Here is a 19648-nt window from a genome sequence, read left to right as displayed (position 1 = left end):
GCCATACTTGGAGTGTGGGGGCTGTGGATACAGCTGAGAGAGGATAAAGAGATTGGATGAGATAAGATCTCACGAAGGTACAGTCATTTTAAAGCCATTTAAAGGTGCTCTTGTAAGGAATTGGGAACCTCTGCAAAGGTTTTTATAGGAAAGCAATGTGACATTAAATATGTTTTGAAAAATTCTGTGTGAAGAATAATCAAGGATTCAAGAAAAGGGAGGTTGAGACACCAGGCAGGAGATTTTACAGCATTTCAGGCTGGAACAACAGGCCCCTAAAGTATGGCAGGAGGGATGAAGAAAAGGTTATATGAAACAAAAGCTGTTAGCTATGTGATGGCCAGGACTGTGCTAATTCATCTTACTATCCCTTATAGTTCCCAGAAAGTCCTCAGTCAGTACCTGATGAATAAACAATAGAATAAAACGTTACAGAGACAGAGTCAATGAGGCGTGTGACTGACATGAGGAGATGAGTCAAAGATAAGTGGAGTCCCCAGCCTGGCAAACAAGAGGGTCAGTGTAAGAAAACTACCAATATTTGCTAAGTGTCTACTAGGTATCATTAGTAGTGCCGTTGACTAAAAGGGGAAACTCAAGACACAAAGCAGGTTGGGTTCTGGAGGAAGATAATACGTTCAAATCAAGGCAAATTGCATTTGAGTTACCAGTGGAACAACTACTGGCAGGCATCTAGCATGTAGTGGAAAATATGGATGAGGAGCTCAGATGTTAATCTGTGGCTGAAAAGTATAGAGGAGACAAGTGAGGTCAATAAAAACGAGCTTATCCAAGGAGAAACCATAGCCAAGCAAAGAGAAAAGCATGGGCCCAAAGAGGACAAAAAGATGTACTGTTTGGGGATTAGCATGTGTATCTCTTCATTATGATACTTTTCAGACTGTAACAGTGAAATTGTGGACAATAATATGCTCAGAACTCGTAAAATTAACACACAGTAATGCCTTCGAGCATCTAGTTTACATGCTGTGAAATCTACCTGCGAAAGTGCCTGAATCAATTCAGGTGAGGTCTAGACCAACTGGAGACTTAATTTAGAATGCAGGCAAAAACATCTCATGAAAATCCTAAGAGTTTGGTTAACGTTAAAAAATAATAAAATCCCTACTGTGAAATTATAAAGTTCTTTTCTCAAAGCACATTATAAACAGCAGTTGCAAGGATTATTAACCAAATATTACTGTGCAGAGGGATAAAGTGATCTCTTAAAGGCCTCACAGAAATTCTAATCTCGACTGAAGGGATTTTACTCTGGGTTTATCAGACCAAATCTGGATTATTATACTTGATTCCAAGCAACACCCTCTACAGGGATATTGATAAACTGGAGGTGAACAAATCTCCTACATGAAATACAGTTTTATACTAGGTGCTGTAAATTCTTCATCTCAAATAAATTCTTTCCAAATTTAGGATAGGTAAGTTTGGTGTCCTGGTTTTCAGACAAGAAAAGTGAGGATTAGAAAAGTTCAATACCTGACCATGTCTCTCTGACATGTCAGTTTTTCGATATTACTTCTATAGATGAGCTTAATGCCACCTTGTATCAGAAAGAACTAAGAAACTAAGTGAGACTTAGATGGGAGGCAGTAAGACACGGATTGAGGAGCAGGGGAGAGGCAGTGCTGCATAATCAAAGATTCACGTTTACTAAAGCCTTGCTACTGAATGTGTGGGCACCAGGCCGGCAGCAATGGTATCGCCTGGGAGGGAATTCCAAAGTCACCCCCCAACTTGCTGAATCAGAATCTGCATTTCACAAGTTTGAGAAGTGCTGATCTGAAGAACTATTACGGAGAGAAGGGATTTGACATTTTTTCCTATGTTTTTATTTTTGCTTCTCAGAAGACGAATTAAGAAGATTCCAAAAGACAGATTTTTGAATTAATACTGGGGGAAATAATTTAATAATCAGAGTTGACAACATGTGTCATCCATTGAAGATCATAAGATTCAAGTAGAAAGCTGAACTAAAGCTGTGAGTGGTGGCTCATGCCTGTAATCCCAGCACTTTGGGAGGCAGGTGGGCTGATCACTTGAGGTTGGGAGTTCAAGACCAGCCTGACCGACATGGAGAAACATCTCTACTAAAAATACATAAATAAAAAATAAAATAGACGGGCGCTGGGCATGGTGGCACATGTCTGTAATCCCAGCTACTTGGAAGGCTCAGGCAGGAGAATCGCTTGAACCCAGGAGGTAGGAGGTGTGGTGAGCCAAGATTGCGCCACTGCACCCCAGTCTGGGCAAAGAGAGAGAGAGAGAGAGAGAGAGAGCGAGCGAGCAAGCAAGCGAGAGAGAGAGGGGGAGAGGGAGAGAGGGAGGGAGGGAGGGAGGGAGGGAAGAAGGAAGCAAGCTGAACTACACATGTAATTTGTGGTGTTCTGCATCTCCTCTAACCCACGACCTTTTTAAGATAGAGGCCTTTTTTTTCTCTCTATTGACCCATACTTCAGTACTAGACAGATTACAAGTAGACAATGGATGTTTGCCAAATAATTGAAAATGTAAATGAATGCACAGTGGTGATGCAGTCAGTGGGTTCAAATATGAAGTTACATTGCCTGTGAAGTTTTCTACAATATTAAGACTCTGTGGTTATAATGTTAATGGGGTATAGGTTTGCTTTTTAATTCTATCTATATGTGGGATAGAGCAGAATCAAAACATTTCACCTAACAAACTCGAATTTCCCAAAAGTTCATAGTGTATGTGAAGATGGCTCTATTTATGAGTATTCATAGAGCATTGCTGAGTGCCTTTCACTCTCCCTCTCCACCAGGAGTGATAATCTGCATTTACCATGCTTTGTTAGGCCTATGTCATTGGTAAGGTGACTCATCCAACAAATATATTTGATGTGACATCTGCGTGTCAAGCAATATGCTAGGCTTTGTTCTTTACCATGTTCTACATAAGGACTAAACTCAAGAAATGACTTTATTAGCACCCTGTTCTAATCAAACAGTAAACTAGCCAGTGATTCAGTAGAATCCTACATTCACTCTCAACTCATATGTAAATAGGGAGAAATAATCCTATAGGAGCTCTCCAAATTGTTTTTGTAAAAGCTTCCTCATGTTTGATACACACTATGCGGTGGCCTCTAACTGACTCTTAGGACACTTTCCTCAAAAAGAAAAAGCCCTCCTCGTGGTTAAAACTGATTTTGTATTATACTTCAAATTCAGGGAGTAGGCCAAGCTTCTTTTTGGTGAAGTAACATGATCAATGGTACAAAAGATAAAACTGAATTTTCCTGTGTTTGTTGTAATCATACTGCACAGATAAAGGAAATGGGGGAAAAAAAGAAAAAGGTCAAATACCAGTAACACCTATGGAAGTAGGTAATGTGGATAATATACATAAATTAAACTCACAGAAACTCTAAGATACCATTTTAGGATATATTTTAATCATATCCTTCCTTATCAAGTCTTCTACTATTATCACTAATGAGCATAAATTAATTTCACAAACTGCCCATAATATTAAACGTGATGATTCTAAGAAAATGTCAAGACTGATATTTAGTAAGTGTTGTCTTTTTAAAAATTTCCATAATTGATGAAGTCCTGGTGGAAAACATATCTAAAAGGTATTTTCCAAGTCTGGGAAATCTAAAAACTTGATAATTAAGGCATGATTTGCCTCTCCACAAAAATTCCAATCAGTTCCCATGGCATCCTATACCTTACCACATTTCTATTGCTTAAAACTGTACTGCAATATGACATTACACATTAACCTACTCAGACATAAAGTCTCCAACTTTCACTCAAAATCACATGGTTCCTTTCCTGTCTGTTTTTTAAAAATTGTTATATTATCTTTGAGACTACGCTAGTAAATAAATGTGTTTTCCATTAAAACAAATACTAGTTCCACTATTTTATTAAATTCCTCTGGGGCTGAGGTCCAAACTTCTGTAAGGGTCTACCTTGAAGGCCTGTCAAAGTGCTAGAAACTAAAATAAGGAAAGTTTAGAAATACAGTCAATTTGTGTCCCATTGAATGACTCTAAGAACAAATAAAGAATACACAACAGAGAAGCTAATAAAAATATATTTGTTGAATTTGTGATATTCCATTTAATATATATCAAATCTTCTAGAACTTCATATCAAACATCATTAAGCCATTTTCTTATATCTGACATACAGATATCTTGGAATACATACGCCTGTCCTCCCTGAGTATCAGCACCATAAATATACATCAAGAATAATAAATCTGAAAGGAATTTCGGAAATCATTGATAGTAACCCCTTTATGCTGAAAATAAGGAAACTAAGTGGAAGAGAAGAAAAACGACTTCCCCAAGGTCACTAGGACTCTGACTCCAAGTCCAGTATTTTTTCTCTGACATCATCTTACCTTAGACTGAATCAAAAGCCTCTTTTATTTATATCTTCTTTTTAAAAAGGTTGGGTTTCAAACCAAGCAAGAGAATAAATACAGAGAACTGTAGCATACACAGAAGACTTATTTAATGCTGCTATCAATAACCTTAAAATAAGAGAAAAGAAGAAAAACCAATGAGGTAATCAAGAGTTGACAGAAAGAACCTTTTTCATTAAACCCAATCAATACTGTATTTCCCCATCACTTAGCACTTCACCAAAGAAAGTGAAACCAGAGTGAATATGTTCCCTCAAGGGTATTTAACACTAAAATGACTTGTTGGTCTCAACTGTAAATGTAAGGACCAGACATGACTAAATCAGAAATCGATGGCAAAGGTTATTCCTCATTAACCTTACATTAAGAAACCTAAGCCAGTCAAAATAGAAGTGGGCCCTTTTCCAAATTTGCTGCACCACCCACTCCTTCTAGGTTTCTGGGGCAAAGACGTAAATTCATATAAAGATGCTCCTTCTTTCAGCATTCCCACAGAAACTGCCCCCTGCATCAGTGGGTGCTCTGGTAAGAAAGAGGTAAAGTTTGAAGGTGTTAGGCAAAGTAAATACTAAGTATAAGAAGGGATGGCCATTAGGAGTTGGGTTGGGGAACAAGTAAAGACATAACGTTCTCAGTATTTATCTAACAGCTATATATCAAATTAAACTGGAGTAACAATATTTTTGGAATTTCAAATGAATATCAAATAATATCAAATATTCAAATAATATCAAATGAAGAGATATTTGTATTAGCCAAAAATATTGATTTATTTTCTTTCCCAACATTTTCATATATATGCAGAAATTCCCTCAGAGCCTGACTAGTACTGATGCCATGAGCACATTAGTCACCATTGGAATTAATTTCGTTTTGATGAATTATTTCTGATCACCTACTATGTAGAAAGCATTGAAATGACAGGACCCTTGCCCTCCAGGAACGCACTCTCCAGCTGCAGAGACAAAGAGGTACTTACAGAGCAATTATAAGACAAGACAGACTAACTGCAGACAACAGTGCAGGGTACAAAGCCTGGGGCAGGCAGTGATTCATTCTACCTGGAAGGATCTGCGAAGATCTGGCAGAAGAGATGGGAGTTGAGCTGGGCTTTGAAGAATGGGCAGGACTGCAGCAGAGTGGATAAATGAGGGGTTGTCTCTGGGTAAGTGAAGGATAGGTGTGGAGGTTAATGGCATCCCTCGTGGAGAAATAAAAACATCTATAAACTAAAAGAACTGAAATGGACAGATGCAGTAAATGTTCTATGAATGTCAAGAAGGTTTGGGTCAGCTAGAGTAGTATGTGGGGAAGGGTGGAGAAAGAACCTTGATTGTGGAGCCTATTCATATTGATGATACAATAATAATCTGTCTGCTCTTAACCAGGCATTGAGCCCACACATGTATTTTTAAAAGACAGATTGTGGCTAATTTTTTTTAAATTAAGAAATTACTGTTTTTCTTGAAATATAGACATTAAAGGAGGAACGGTCCAAAATAATACAGTAAAACTATAACTTGGAACACAGTAACGCAAATCAGGCAAGAGTTAACAAATCTTAATTATATACCACCTTACACAAAAGAAGACAATGATTTCTCAGTATTTCTATATCCCACTTCCAAGCACATGATATACAAATACTCAATAGGTGTCTAGCAACATAACTTGACTATAGATATTTAAACACAGCTACCCAACATTTATATTGCTCCAGACACAGAACAGGCATATAGCTCTTGCTACCAGCACTGGGCAACGGGCCCCAAAAGGAGGCAGCTGTGGTGCAGCAGTGAGGTATAGCCTTGTCGCAAATTTCAGTCCTTGCTCTGCCTTTCATAGTTGTATGACCTAACACCCACTATGAGTCTCATCTCCTTCTTCCATGAGGTGGGCAGGTGTATTGTAATGAGCTCTGTTTACCAATTCAAACCCACCAACACTTTCCATATACACCCTACCAGGTGGACATCTCAAGGCTAATGTCACAGGTACTCAACTCCAAGTGCAAGACATATAATGGCCTGAGACAAAAGTCTTACTCAAAGTGCCAGTTCAACCAGAGTTTGAATTCAAATAATGAACCCAGGTGCATAAAGCTTGCCACTCTTTAGACCTCACAGGTGTCCGCATAATCTCAAAGAAAACCAGCTTCAGAAGGAATGTAGTTGCTGAGCATGAAAAAGACAGCAGACAGGACAGCAGTTTCACTGAAAATAACAAGAATCAGGACCAAGGAACCTCCATCTTCACCAGACTGAAACTTACCCCAAAGGGGCAGGCTCCCAACCAAGATGGTAGTTCCATTAGCAGAATCATAATGAATGGAACTCTAACTCATAAAGCCATGTGGGAACCCAGAAAACGCACTCGGGAGCATTTCAAAGAAGGGAGCTTTGTGGCAATACCAGGAAAAGCATCATTTCAAAGCAAGTTTCCTTCTTGGTCCTGCTTTTCTCATGACCTGTAGGTGGAGAGGGAGGAGTAGATAGAATGCCTGGGAAACCAGAGCTGCAGAATGTGGAGGCGGCCTGGCCACAATGCTGCCAACTCCTTTCCTGAGCAAAAGCTGCAGAGGATAATGGCCCAGGGATTGTCAGGGAAAGACAGGTGAGGCAACGAGGCCATGAGGAATCCTCTCTACTTTTCCGAAAAGAAAGTAAAGCTCCAGTTTCTCAGAGGAATATCCTATAAGAAGACTACAGAGGATGTCTGGGTTTCTATCATTGTGACTTCCTTTCCTAGAATTCTGAGCTTCTGAACCATCATCTCATATGCCATCTCTTCTTCTCCTAGCTAGACTCGAGTTGCAAAAACCCACTGCAGTATCCTTTGAAGCAACAAAGCAGGACAGCAACACGTATGTGACTCGCTCCTCACTGAGAAACTTTGGTTTCCATAGAATTTGAGATCCTCTGTATTTTCCATCATTTTATATTAATTATTCAGAACCTTTTCTGTTGCGGCCTCTGTGGGTGACTCTAGATGACTTTCCTTTCTCAAATGTAATATCGTGTGTAGACGGTAATATTGTGTAGACAGCTAGAGCTATTTGACTGAAAACAGAACCTGACACCTATTCTAACCACGAAATTTGAATACAGACCCCTACTTTGGGCACTTATTTAAATTCTGCCCCTGTTTCTTAATGATTTTTAAAGCATTATCTGATTCTAGGACACTGTGAAGGTGATCTGGGTCATCTTTTGAGTTCCCAAAATTAAAATGCAACATTTAAATCACCAGTGCAATTGAAAAAAAAAAAAAAAAGACTTTATGAACTTTTTACTCTATTTTATCTTTATAACTTATGCAACTTATCCAGGTTTATAGTTCTTCTTTCACAAATTTCACTCTTCCCTTCAAACCCCCTTTAAAAAAAAATCTATAGCACAGCACGCAGCACACTGATGTAATTCCTAATCCTTGAAGAGATAAAATAAGCCTAAATTGGTGTCAAGAGAAAGACTGATATTTTAGACAGATTTCTTTATTAGTGCATTGTGAGTAATTAAACCATAGGATGCTGTTAGGAACATCCAAAACAGCATGCTAAGAAAATAGTCTTGTCCTTCAAGTAAGAAGCAGGGAAAAGATTTGTGTTTCATGTTCCCAGTCACAAATGTTTCTCCTGGGGTGAGGGGAGCCACAGTTAATGGCTTTTCAAGCTAAAGAGGCCCTTATGGCTGGGTGCGGTGGCTCACGCCTGTAATCCCAGCACTTTGGAAGGCCCAGACGGGAGGATCACGAGGTCAGGAGATCGAGATCATCCTGGCTAACACGATGAAACCCTGTCTCTACTAAAAATACAAAAAATTAGCCGGGCGTGGTGGCGGCGCCTGCAGTCCCAGCTACTCGGGAGGCTGAGGCAGGAGAATGGCGTGAACCCAGGAGGCAGAGCTTGCAGTGAGCCTAGATGGCGCCACCGCACTCCAGCCCGGGCAACAAAGCACGACTACGTTTCAAAAAAAAAAAAAAAAGCCCTTATATATTCTTTTTTCTTTTTTGGGGGGGGCAAGGGGGCAGAGTCTCGCTTTGTCACCCAGACTGGAGTGTGGTGGCGCGATCTTGGCACACTGCAACCTACACTTCCGGGGTAGGTGATTTTCCTGCCCCAGCCTCCCAAATAGCTGGGATTACAGGCATGCACCACCCCGCCCGACTAACTTTTGTATTTTTAGTAAAGACAGGGTTTCACCATGTTGGCCAGGCTGGTCTCAAACTCCTGACCTCAAGTGATCTGCCTGCCTCAGCTTCCCAAAGTGCTGGAATTACAGGCGTGAGCCACCGCACCAGGCTAGCTCTTATATATTCTTATATATAACTCGTTTGTTTTTCAAAGACAGAAACTGAGGTCCATTTCCAGGACTGGCAGAGTAGAAAGAAAACTACATTAGGAAAAACAAACCTGAGTTCAAATTCAGAATCTAACCAGTCCTGTGAAACTGAGAAGTCCCAGGATCTCAGCATCCTTAGGTGGGAAGGAGAGATGCAAACTTCAGAATCCTTCTTCCTCTGAGGCTTGCTCAATGAGTCAGGATGTCATTTCCTCATTGATTTAACGGCAACGGAAGAACTGCAGTGACACAGGCAGTATGCTAAGTGCTGAGAAATCTAGTGCTGACCAGGTCCTGTGCTTGGGAACTGAAGTTTTCACCAAGAAGACGAGGCATGCAAGCATTCCATACGATGATGCAGCTCAGGTTTGGGACATCATTAAGCACACGAAAGATTCAAATATAAGCAAAAAAAAAAAGAAAGAAAAATGGTGCCTTGGACGGAATGTTTACGTGCCCCTCTCCCTGCCCAATGCTGAAATCCTAACCTCCAAGATGATATTAGGAAGTGGAAGCCTTTGAGAAGTGATTAGGTCATGAAGGCTCTGCCCTCATGAATGGGATTAGTGGTCTTACAAAAGAGACCTCAGAGAGCTCCCTTGCCCCTTCTGCCATTTGAAAAGGCAGCAGAGACTGCCACCTATGACCGGGGAAGCAGGCCCTCACAGACACCAAATCTTCTGGCACCTTGATCTTGGGAATGCCAGCCTCTCGAACGGTGAAAAATAGATTTCTGTTGTTTAATCCACCTGTGCATGGTATTTTGTCATAACAACCAGAATGGACTGAGACAGAAGAGACCATCATTATAAATTATATTGGTGTATAAAATTTCTAGGCATCATGGATGTGTTCGTAAAGACATTAATAAAATCATTCATTTTGTTTAAGGGCCACAAGTTATGAAATAAAGGAATTGGAACAGGTTGGGGACTCTCAATCCTGGCTGCGTATTAGCATCATATAGGGGGTTCAAAACAAGCAGACAGAACTAATGGCTGAGGCCTGGGTCCCAGATTGAACACACTAAACCAGACTTTCTAGGTGTCTGGCATTCGTACATTTTAAAAACTCCCGGTTGATTTCATTTTGCAGCGAGGGCTGAGAACCACTGGCTTATATAAGCTCTAAGTGCTAACGTTTTGTGATTCGACATACAGATCCTATTTGTCCCATGTCATTCTTTACTTCTAGGGAACCAAGTTTGGTCTTAGGCCTTAGGGCCCTCTCTACTAACTCCTAAAAAGTAATGAAGACAAGGCTGTATGGAGTACAGTCATCCCTCCCTGTGTTCAGGGTGAGGAGTGGTGGTTACAGGACCCCCACCCTCCGGATACCCAACCTGAGGATCCTCAAGTCCTTTACATAAAATGGCATAGTATTTGCATAGTATGGTTGTACTATGGTTTTCTTCTTGAAATATTTCCCTCCATGGTTGTTTGAATCTTCAAATGTAAAACCGTCAGTCCAAGTTTCAATTATGAGGCATTAACGTAAGCGTGGTTAGAAGCATGGGGTCTGGGAGGCCTATAAATACTACAAACTAATCAAATCACTAACAATAGGCAGAAAAAGAGAACTTTACAAAATCTGTGTTTGTAAAGTCACTTGACTATTCAAAGGCCACTGAGTGTTTCCTTGAGAGTTCAAGAATAAATTAAACAGCCTTATATATATGGGTATTGTAAAACTATTAACAATAAATAAAACCCAATCTTCCACCTTCATACTCTTTTCTTTTTTTCTTTTTTTTTTTTTTTTGAGACTGAGTCTCGCCCTGTGGCCCAGGATGGAGTGCAATGACGCAATCTCGGCTCAATGCAACCTCCGCCTCCCAGATTCAAACGATTCTCCTGCCTCAGTCTCCCAAGTAGCTGGGATTAAAGGCGCCCACCTCCATGCTCAGCTAATTTTTGTATTTTTAGTAGAGACGGGGTTTCACCATGTTGGCCAGGCTGGTCACGAACTCCTGACTTTGTGATTCGCCTGCCTCAGCCTTCCAAAGTGCTGGGATTATAGGTGTGAGCCACCAGGCGCAGTCCCCACCTTCACATTCTATAGTGTTTTGTAGTTGGGCAATTACATTATTTGACCTCTATCAACCCTGCTCCTTCCCCATTCCATCTCCACAAACATGCAATTCACGATGGAATAGTACAGCCAGGAATCATCCAGGCACCTTCCACTCTCCACTCATAGCCTACCTCTCATGAGGTTCTGCTCATTCTACCTCTACCCACTCTTTTCATATGCATGGCCGCCAACTTCGTTTCAACATCATCTAAAACCTAGACCAGTGGTTCTCAAACTTTCTGTTTTCAGGATCCTTTACACTCCTAGAAATTATTGAGTACCCCCAAAGAGCTTTGTGCTTATGTAGTTTATATCTCTGAATATTTACTGTATTTAGAAGTTACAGTGAAATTTTTCAAATGATTATTTGTTTATTAATACAATAATAAGTTCCACTAAGTGTTAACATAAATAGCATGATTTAATAAAACTTATCTGTATTTTCCAAAACAAACAAAAAGGAATTAATGAAAAAACTAGTTTATAAATTGTTTGTAAATCTTTTTAATGTCTGGCTTAATAGAAGTCATTGTTCTCAAGTCTGCTTCTGCATTCAATCTCTTTTGATATCTTATTGTGGATGAAGTACATAAGGATAACCTGGCCTCACAAAGAAACGTGGTTGAAAAGGGAGGAAACTTTTAGTACCTTTTACAGACGATTGTGGATATATCACACAGTCTCTGGAAAATTCCAGTGGACACTTGTGAAAGAATGAGTGAAAATGGCAAATAACTGGTGGTATTAGGAAATATTTTTTATGAAAATCATTTTGACCTTGTGGATCCACTAAAAGATTATCGGGAAGCTTCTAGGGCCTCTGTACTGTACTTTGAGAACTGCTGGTCCAGACTGATGCCCTAGCCTCCTTCCTGTTCCTTTGCTTCTACTCTGGCTCCATTGCTATCCATTCTCTTCTCCAAAGCCAAAGTGCCCAGTTAAAAATACAAGTTGCACGATATCACCCTATACTGCTGATCTTTCTTTGGACCCTAGATTAAAATACAAAATTCATCTTAGGCTTCTCAAGGTCCTTCAGTTCTTGCCAAGCTTTCCAACATCATCTGTACCCCTCTCCCCTTTGTTCTCGTTGCTCCAGCTATACTTCAATTTCTTCAAAAGCACCGAGCTCCCTCTCACATCAATCTTCATGCAAGTTGTTCTCTTCTGCCTTGAATGTTCTTCCATCCCTGTATGCCTATTTCATCTTTTGCAGCTCAGTTTAAATGATTCTTCCTCAAAGAGGCATTTCTTGACCAAAAGTTAGAGGTAATATCTTCATTTTACAAATCAGCAAACTGATATCTTTGAGGTGCAAAGATATTAAGAAACTTGCCTAATGTTCTTACAAATAATAAGACCATAATTTGAATTCACATCCCACTCCAAAGTCCAGGTACCTAATCATTCTGCTATGCTATCACTTAAGTTAAACAAACAAACAAAAAGATTAAATCTTACAGGGCTCTCTTTAACTTGGTGGTAACCTCTTCACTCTCCAAAACATCTGAAGCAATTGTTTATGTTTATGGTTAAGAGAGTCTGGCCCTCTGGGCCCACGTCTCCCAGAGGGTCATTAGGTATCCCCTGTGGCAACCCTTGATATCTTCAAGGCTCCTGGCATTCAGATAGGAACATCTGAGCCAGGAGCCTAAGCCGCTCAGCACATAACAACATAGCCATGGGACTGCTTCTTCAGTCCTGCCCTGAAGATCTCCATCAGCTTTCCACTTCTCTCCTCCACCCTAGGGGCTCTAGACCATACACACAGCAAAACAAACCATGTAATCATGTTCCACATTTCTTGAACTTTTCATCAGATTCACCCCAACAATAGTTTCCCAGCTTCAAGTCACATTAGGTTATTTCAGATTCAGGGCTTCCTAGCCCTCAGTGTGGTGGGAGATAAAGGCAGATTATCTGCAGTGTGGGACTGAGGGCCATGTGACACTTAGTCATCTTCTGATTCCATGAATCTGAACAAGTCTCATCGCCACTTGAGGCTTAGTTTTCTTTTTTCTAAGATGGGGCTATCTCAGCAGACTGCTATGAAAAGTAAAAGAAGCAAAAATTATAAAGAAATTCTATAAATCCTGAAGTCAAGTTATTATTATTAAAATTTATTATTATAGATGATTAATTTATAGGCATTTTGCATCTAAGCTTCTCCCAACTCACAGATGCTTAGGAGGTAGTCTTGGAATCAGAGCCCTTTAGATGTGGTGTACCTTTCTTTAGAAAATAAGAAAAGTTCTGTAATTCCATGGGTAAGCCAGAAGATAAAATCCAAAATGTAGCATATCAAGTGTTTCTCCTATGTCTAACAAGGCTGTTTTGCGGAACCATCATAAAATCTATAATAATTCTATATGTCAAAAGCAAATATACATGATGATCATGCATTCAAAGAACAGACAAGAAAAAATTAATCACTATTAACACATTTTCCAAAGCAAATCTACAAATTTTCCAGAGCAACTTTATTCTCTCACCAAGAATAAAAGCAATGTGTCTCTATACGAGTAAGCCCAGGACCTTTTAAAATACAATTTTATGAGACAAAGCTTACATTTCTAAAGATCTTCCAAAATATTCCTATTGCTTCCTCAAATGCAGAGGCTGCCTCATTTCCTATAAATTGTTTTTCTCCTTCTGTTCAAGAATAACAAATTCATTAAAACTTTAAAGACTTAATCTCGAGTTATGGCTTGATGAGATCTCTGTGGGATGAAAGAAATCAAGAGATCACAATAACTGCTATTTTAAAATGTTCTTGCAATGGAAACATAATTTATTGATGAGAACGCACTGCTGTAGAGAGAAAAGAATTTTAAAAGCACATTCAAAATATCAGTTAAACCCTAAGATGGGTTTCTGAAAAGTTAGGGGTCTCACTGTTTTATTTTTTTAACAAACATCAAGCCAAATATCATTTAATTAGGCTGATTTTGTAGTTCAGATATGAGTCATACTTGTAAAAGAGAAAATGTAATCAAAGTACTTCCTATAAATGTAAAATATCACCTGTCATATAAATCTCTTCTTGACCCATATATTGGCCAAAACTATTGCAATTTATAAAAATCTAACTCATATTCCATAAATCACATGATTAAACATTTGACCTTTACTCTCAACTTTCTTCTTGAAGTTTCTATTTCCTATGATATTTTCTTCCTCTATGCAAAAGGATATGTTTTATAATAAAACTGTTGATTGAGTATACTGTTAAACACTATGCATCTACCAAAACAATTTAAAATAATACTGAAATATTTTGAATAACCACAATTTTTTATAACAGCAGAAACAGGGACTCAGAAAGATAAGGTAAATGAAAATCAACAAAATTGGGTAAATTACAATTACTACTTTGATTTATTTTACCATGTAGGGTAATTCTACCCCATCACTTTTTAAAGGGATCAGTGTATGAAATCGAATCTTTAAATTATAAAAAAATTCTGAAGATGTTTAGGTTTTAAGACAGATTTTTCCTGATTGATTATTCTTTTAATGTTCTGGTTTGAGGTAAGAAACTAAGCTATATAGAAATATAATAAAAACACCCACATCACTTAAAATACCTAGATTTAGGCTTAATCAATTGCTTTGCTCTTTCCAGAGAGGGTCTCATTTGAAAACTGAAAGAGTAATATTGATGACCTCCAAGGTTCGTGGCCACTCAGACATTCAGATTCTGCAAACACCTTTCCCTCCTTGATTGTGAGTTTTACCCTTTGTCTGTAATAACTTATGAGTCAAAACATACATCATTTTGTAATCAATCATTTGTACTAGTGTTTCTATTCAAAATAAAGCAAAAGGTTGGACATGAATAAGCATATAATTCATATGGATGTGCTAATAGTCTAGATACAGCAAATTAAGTGGTATCAACATTTAGGAAAATATTCTAGTGTGCCTGACTAATACAGCCTTTTCACACATAAATAATGACTCAAATAATGACTATAAGAACACTCTTTTCTCATTAGAAAGTACACAAAATAGAAATGTTCTAAAGGCTTTTTCACAGTTCAGTGGCCTCATCCAACTTTCCAGTTCAGGGTCTCCAACATTTCATTTTCAAAGATCTACAGCCCACACAGTGTCTAAGGGGCTTATTAACCCTATGTTGCCTATAGGTCTTCAATAATGCTATAGGGTGGTCATTGCTGAAGTCCAATGGCCTCCTTAGCCTATGCCTTCTTCTACAAGTTACCTCTTCTACTCTACCCTATATCTGTTCTAATTATAAAATAATGATCACAATGATAACAATAATACCAATGGTTAAAACTGTGACAGAAGACATCCAGTTCTTCACACTAGTTGACATTACTTTCTGCTGTGTTGCAAAGAAGGTAGGAAAGAAAGTCAACTGAATCTAGTTCTAGTCTCAATTTTGACAAAACCTAGTTGTGCAACCCTAGATAAATTAGAAACTTGCAATGGCTCCAGGATTTCTCATCTATAAAGACAGAGATTTTGCTGCACAAAAAGGATCCACTGTGCACCCTGGCCCTGAAACTGTGTGATGTGAGGCCGTACCTAGTCATTTCCATTTTCATTCTGCGTTACTGTCACCTTAAATCTGAACCCTTTGCCATGGTAATTTCAGGATCGCCACTGGATTTATAAAAATTCAACACTACATATATCAGAACTTGGTTAGCTAAGAAAAAAGAGAAGCAAAGATACTCAGTGTGTCAGCCCTGAAATTAGAAATACAACCGTGGCCTTTCCCATCAAACTCTTGCCTTAGATTCACTTCCTAAGTCTCACTCCCCTAGAAAGTCTGGTCAATGGAATATGTGTCTCAGTGACAGAAATTCAGAGTGGAAATTCTTCATCAGGATAAATTCTTCCAGTTCGCCACTTTACCATTTGTGAGTTACTTTGTTAGTTCACGATGATATGGCTTAGGAAGGCTAGTGGTTTCAAGAATAAGTCAAACATTAAGTGAATACAACATCAAAGTGATTATAAAACAGATTCAAATAGTTTTCTTTTTGGTGTTTAGCATCTTCCTCCCAATCCAGCTAAAGATTCCTCTCTGGAACTGATATGTGGAGGGTGCTATCTCTCTATAAATAGACTTATTCCATGCTATGTGAATCATGGCTGCTGACAGCAAATCAACAGATTAATTATTTGGCTTTGTTAGTAAAGATAATAGCACACTATCATTTTCCCAAAAAGCTTTTCCACACACCACACGCCCATTCTTCTAAGCTAAGCTTCAGAACAAACTGAAATGGTATACAAATACACGCAGGTTGCCCTTGCACTGAGAATGTCTTAATAGGACCTGCCATCTCTCTGCCAGATTGTTATTGTGACACTTTAGCTATAGGAAGTCACCAGTCAGGATCCTCTCTGATAAGATGAACACTATATAGAAGAAAAAGGGAGGCAAATTAAATGAACACTGAAGAAAACCATAAATTCAGAAATTGCCTCAAATCTCTGTTTTCTAATGAAATGCTAAGGAAGAGCCCACAGGAAGCAGTAAATATGGTCCTTCCTTCCCATGCAAAATGAAGCCATGAAAATAAAGCCATGCAGAAGTAACCCATTGATCATCTCCAAGTCAACTCCAGAGATCAGGATCAGTTTATCTTATCCGTTCACATATATCCACCTATCATTCTTACTATCTTGTTTTTTAGAAGAGGCTGACTAGGATCAACTCAAAGACATCATATAATTATCCCAACGAGAGCACAAGCACGTACTTCAGAGATTGAGATATAAAAGTCACACTGAGTTCAGAACCTTGAAGTTCTCTGTAGACCACATAAGCCTTAAGAAAAGAAGGCCTCCAAATTATCCCTCCACAACAGAACAGGTTATTTTATTTTCCACTAGGTGAATTCCTTTGTAGGGGTAATTCAAACTATTGCATAAATCTTCACTTTATAAAATGAACATGCTATACTAATTGGACATAAAATAATACAGACTAGTAGCTCCTGTCTTGGGATCATAACTATTTTTGTATACTCCTGAGATTTACTACTTTATCTTCATCACAAAATAAGAAAATGAGCCTAGTATGGAGTGGACAATGTCATGAAAACCCAATGGAAAATGAAACAGGGTCGCTTCTTCACAAGGCTTAATTCCAAATTTCTGAGCTAATTCTGAGCCCCACTTGTCCAGACTTCCCAAGTGTGGTCCTTCATCCAATGGACCCATCCATGTGCCTCATTGCTAGAAACCAACAGCACACCACAATCAGAGTTGCAAAGAGACAAACTAGCCAACTGAGTACAGAGCAGGCTTCCTTTCTAGACAGTGCTGCCTTTCAGTTGTCCACAACAGGGGTAGAGTATCTGCAGAATGCAAATGGTTCTGCAGCCACAACCAGAAAACCAACAGCCTGATGGAAGCACAGATCTCTCCGCAATTCTGCTTTCATTCTCTCAAGCTGGGAACACTGGCCTGGCTTGAGCTGGGAATCATCATGTCCAAACTTGGGGTGTCCAATTTCCCTTTGCAAGTAGAGACATAGCCAAAACAATCATCTGTGGTCAGGGCTGCAGAAAAGCCCATGCCATGAAAATCTCTGATCAAGCTGAAGTTTTCTTTACACTCCTTGAAGCCAAACTGTGTATACTGTCTTGTTCCCTCAATGTCCCAGAAGTGTGAGTGTGCTAAGTATGGTAATAGCACAGAAACGTTAATGAGCAGAGTCCTTGGAAACCATGAGAGGGGTTGGAAGAAAATAACAGGAAAATGAAGACTGTGTAAAGGAAGTGAAAGGGCATGAGGGAAAAATGAAGAGGTGAGAAATTGACAAGGGCGTCTGAAATATGCAATGCCAAGTGTTGCTGGAGGAAGAGTTGGAAAAATAATAAATTTAAGTTCATCTGGTGTCTACTAGGTGTCTATCATGGATTATGAGAGATAAGGGAAGAGCTGTATTAATCCTTAGGTCCTCAGTGGGCAGCGTAAGTACTGTACTGTACAGATGGATGGATGCATGGATGGATGGATGCATGGATGGATGGATGCATGGATGGATGGATGGGAGAGCCGGAGAGAGAGTGAACCAATGAATGAATAAATGAATGAATGAGGTGGTCACTCACTCCCCTCAAGGACTCTACAGGCTCTTTTAGAATAAGTGCATCTATACATGTAATTCTTCTAGTCAAACCCTGGATTGATCAAAGTAGAAAGTGTTTTTGCTGAATATGGGGCAAGAAGCTATTAATTGACAGAGTGGTTGAAAGAGAGAAGTCTGGAAATGAGAGAAGAGGGGTCAGAAGGTAAAAGAGGAATCCTGGTTCCCTTCCACGGGCGTCCCGAGGTGCTTTGAGGAAGGGGAGAGAGGGTGTCCGCCTCTGGGGAGCCCACTCTCCGGGCTTCTACTGACCTGGTCTCCGCCTCACGGGCCTCTTGCGGCCGCTGCAGAAGCGCACTTTGCTGAACACCCCGAGGACGTGCCTCTCGCACAGGGAGCGCCCGTCTTTGCTGGGGCTGGAGCGGCGCTTGGAGGCCGACACTCGGTCGCTGTTGGACTCCCTCGCCTGCCGCTTCTGTCGGATCAAGGAGCTGGCTATCGCCGCAGCCATAGCTGCTCAGCGAGGGCCCCAGGCCCCAGGCTCTACTGCGCCCTCCGGCTCGCGCTCTGCCGGGGTGAGGGCAGGACCTCGGCGGCCAGGGACAGGGCAGTCGCGGGGAGGCAGTGCTAAAATTTGAGGAGGCTGCAGTACCGAAAACCCGGCGCTCACAAGGTTAGTCAAAGTCTGGGCAGTGGCGACAAAATGTGTGAAAATCCAGATGTAAACTTCCCCAACCTCTGGCGGCGGGGGCGGGGCGGTCCCAGGCCCTCTTGCGAAGTAGACGTTTGCACCCCAAACTTGCACCCCAAGGCGATCGGCGTCCAAGGGGCAGTGGGGAGTTTAGTCACACCGCGTTCGGGGTACCAAGTGGAAGGGGAAGAACGATGTCCAAAATAACAAGCCGTGCCTCTGTTGGAGAGGCGCAAGCGTTGTAAGGTGTCCAAAGTATACCTACACATACATACATAGAAAACCCGTTTACAAAGCAGAGTCTGGACCCAGGCGGGTAGCGCGCCCCGGGTAGAAAATACTAAAAAGTGAATAAAACGTTCCTTTAGAAAACAAGCCACCAACCGCACGAGAGGAGAGGAAGGCAGCAATTTAACTCCCTGCGGCCCGCGGTTCTGAAGATTAGGAGGTCCGTCCCGGCAGGGTGAGGTCTACAGAATGCATCGCGCCGGCTGCGGCTTTCCAGGGGCCGGCCGCCCGAGTTCTGGAATTCCCAGAGGCGCGAAGTGGGAGCGGTTACGCGGAGTCTGGGTAGGGGCGCGGGGCGGGGGCAGCTGTTTCCAGCTGCGGTGAGAGCGACTCCTGGCCAGCAGCACTGCAAAGAGAGCGGGAGGCGAGCGAGGGGGGAGGGCAGCAGGGAGGGAGGGAATATCCTCGAGGGCCAAGCACCCCTCGGGGAGAAACCAGCGAGAGGCGATCTGCGGGGTCCCAAGAGTGGGCGCTCTTTCTCTTTCCGCTTGCTTTCCGGCACGAGACGGGCACAGTTGGTGATTATTTAGGGAATCCTAAATCTGGAATGACTCAGTAGTTTAAATAAGCCCCCTCAAAAGGCAGCGATGCCGAAGGTGTCCTCTCCAGCTCGGCGCCCACACGCCTTTAACTGGAGCTCCCCGCCATGGTCCACCCGGGGCCGCCGCACCGAGCCGGTCTCCGCACAGGCTCAGAGGGAGCGAGGGAAGGGAGGGAAGGAAGGGGCGCCCTGGCGGGCTCGGGATCAGGTCATCGCCG

At 41.0% G+C, this 19648-nt stretch overlaps 1 protein-coding gene across 3 annotated transcripts in view; it reads right to left on the bottom strand.

The window, feature by feature from the left end:
• Positions 1-19648, bottom strand: part of FGF12 (fibroblast growth factor 12) — a 633659-nt gene that overhangs the window by 249601 nt on the left and 364410 nt on the right. The window contains exon 1 of one of the 3 annotated variants that reach the window (XM_011981341.1): positions 18223-19642. The exons of the other annotated variants lie outside the window; for them this stretch is intronic. Within the exon in view, the coding sequence (XP_011836731.1) occupies positions 18223-18421 (199 nt within the window). The 5' untranslated portion in view covers positions 18422-19642. Of the gene's footprint in view, positions 1-18222; positions 19643-19648 lie in introns of those variants that run through there. 3 annotated transcript variants of the gene reach the window in all.

The sequence above is a fragment of the Mandrillus leucophaeus genome, unplaced genomic scaffold (assembly GCF_000951045.1).
Source record: "Mandrillus leucophaeus isolate KB7577 unplaced genomic scaffold, Mleu.le_1.0 Scaffold224, whole genome shotgun sequence".
In the NCBI taxonomy this organism is placed as follows: domain Eukaryota; kingdom Metazoa; phylum Chordata; class Mammalia; order Primates; family Cercopithecidae; genus Mandrillus; species Mandrillus leucophaeus.
Note: the sequence above shows the minus strand (reverse complement) of the source record. Positions and strands in the feature narration are given on the sequence as shown.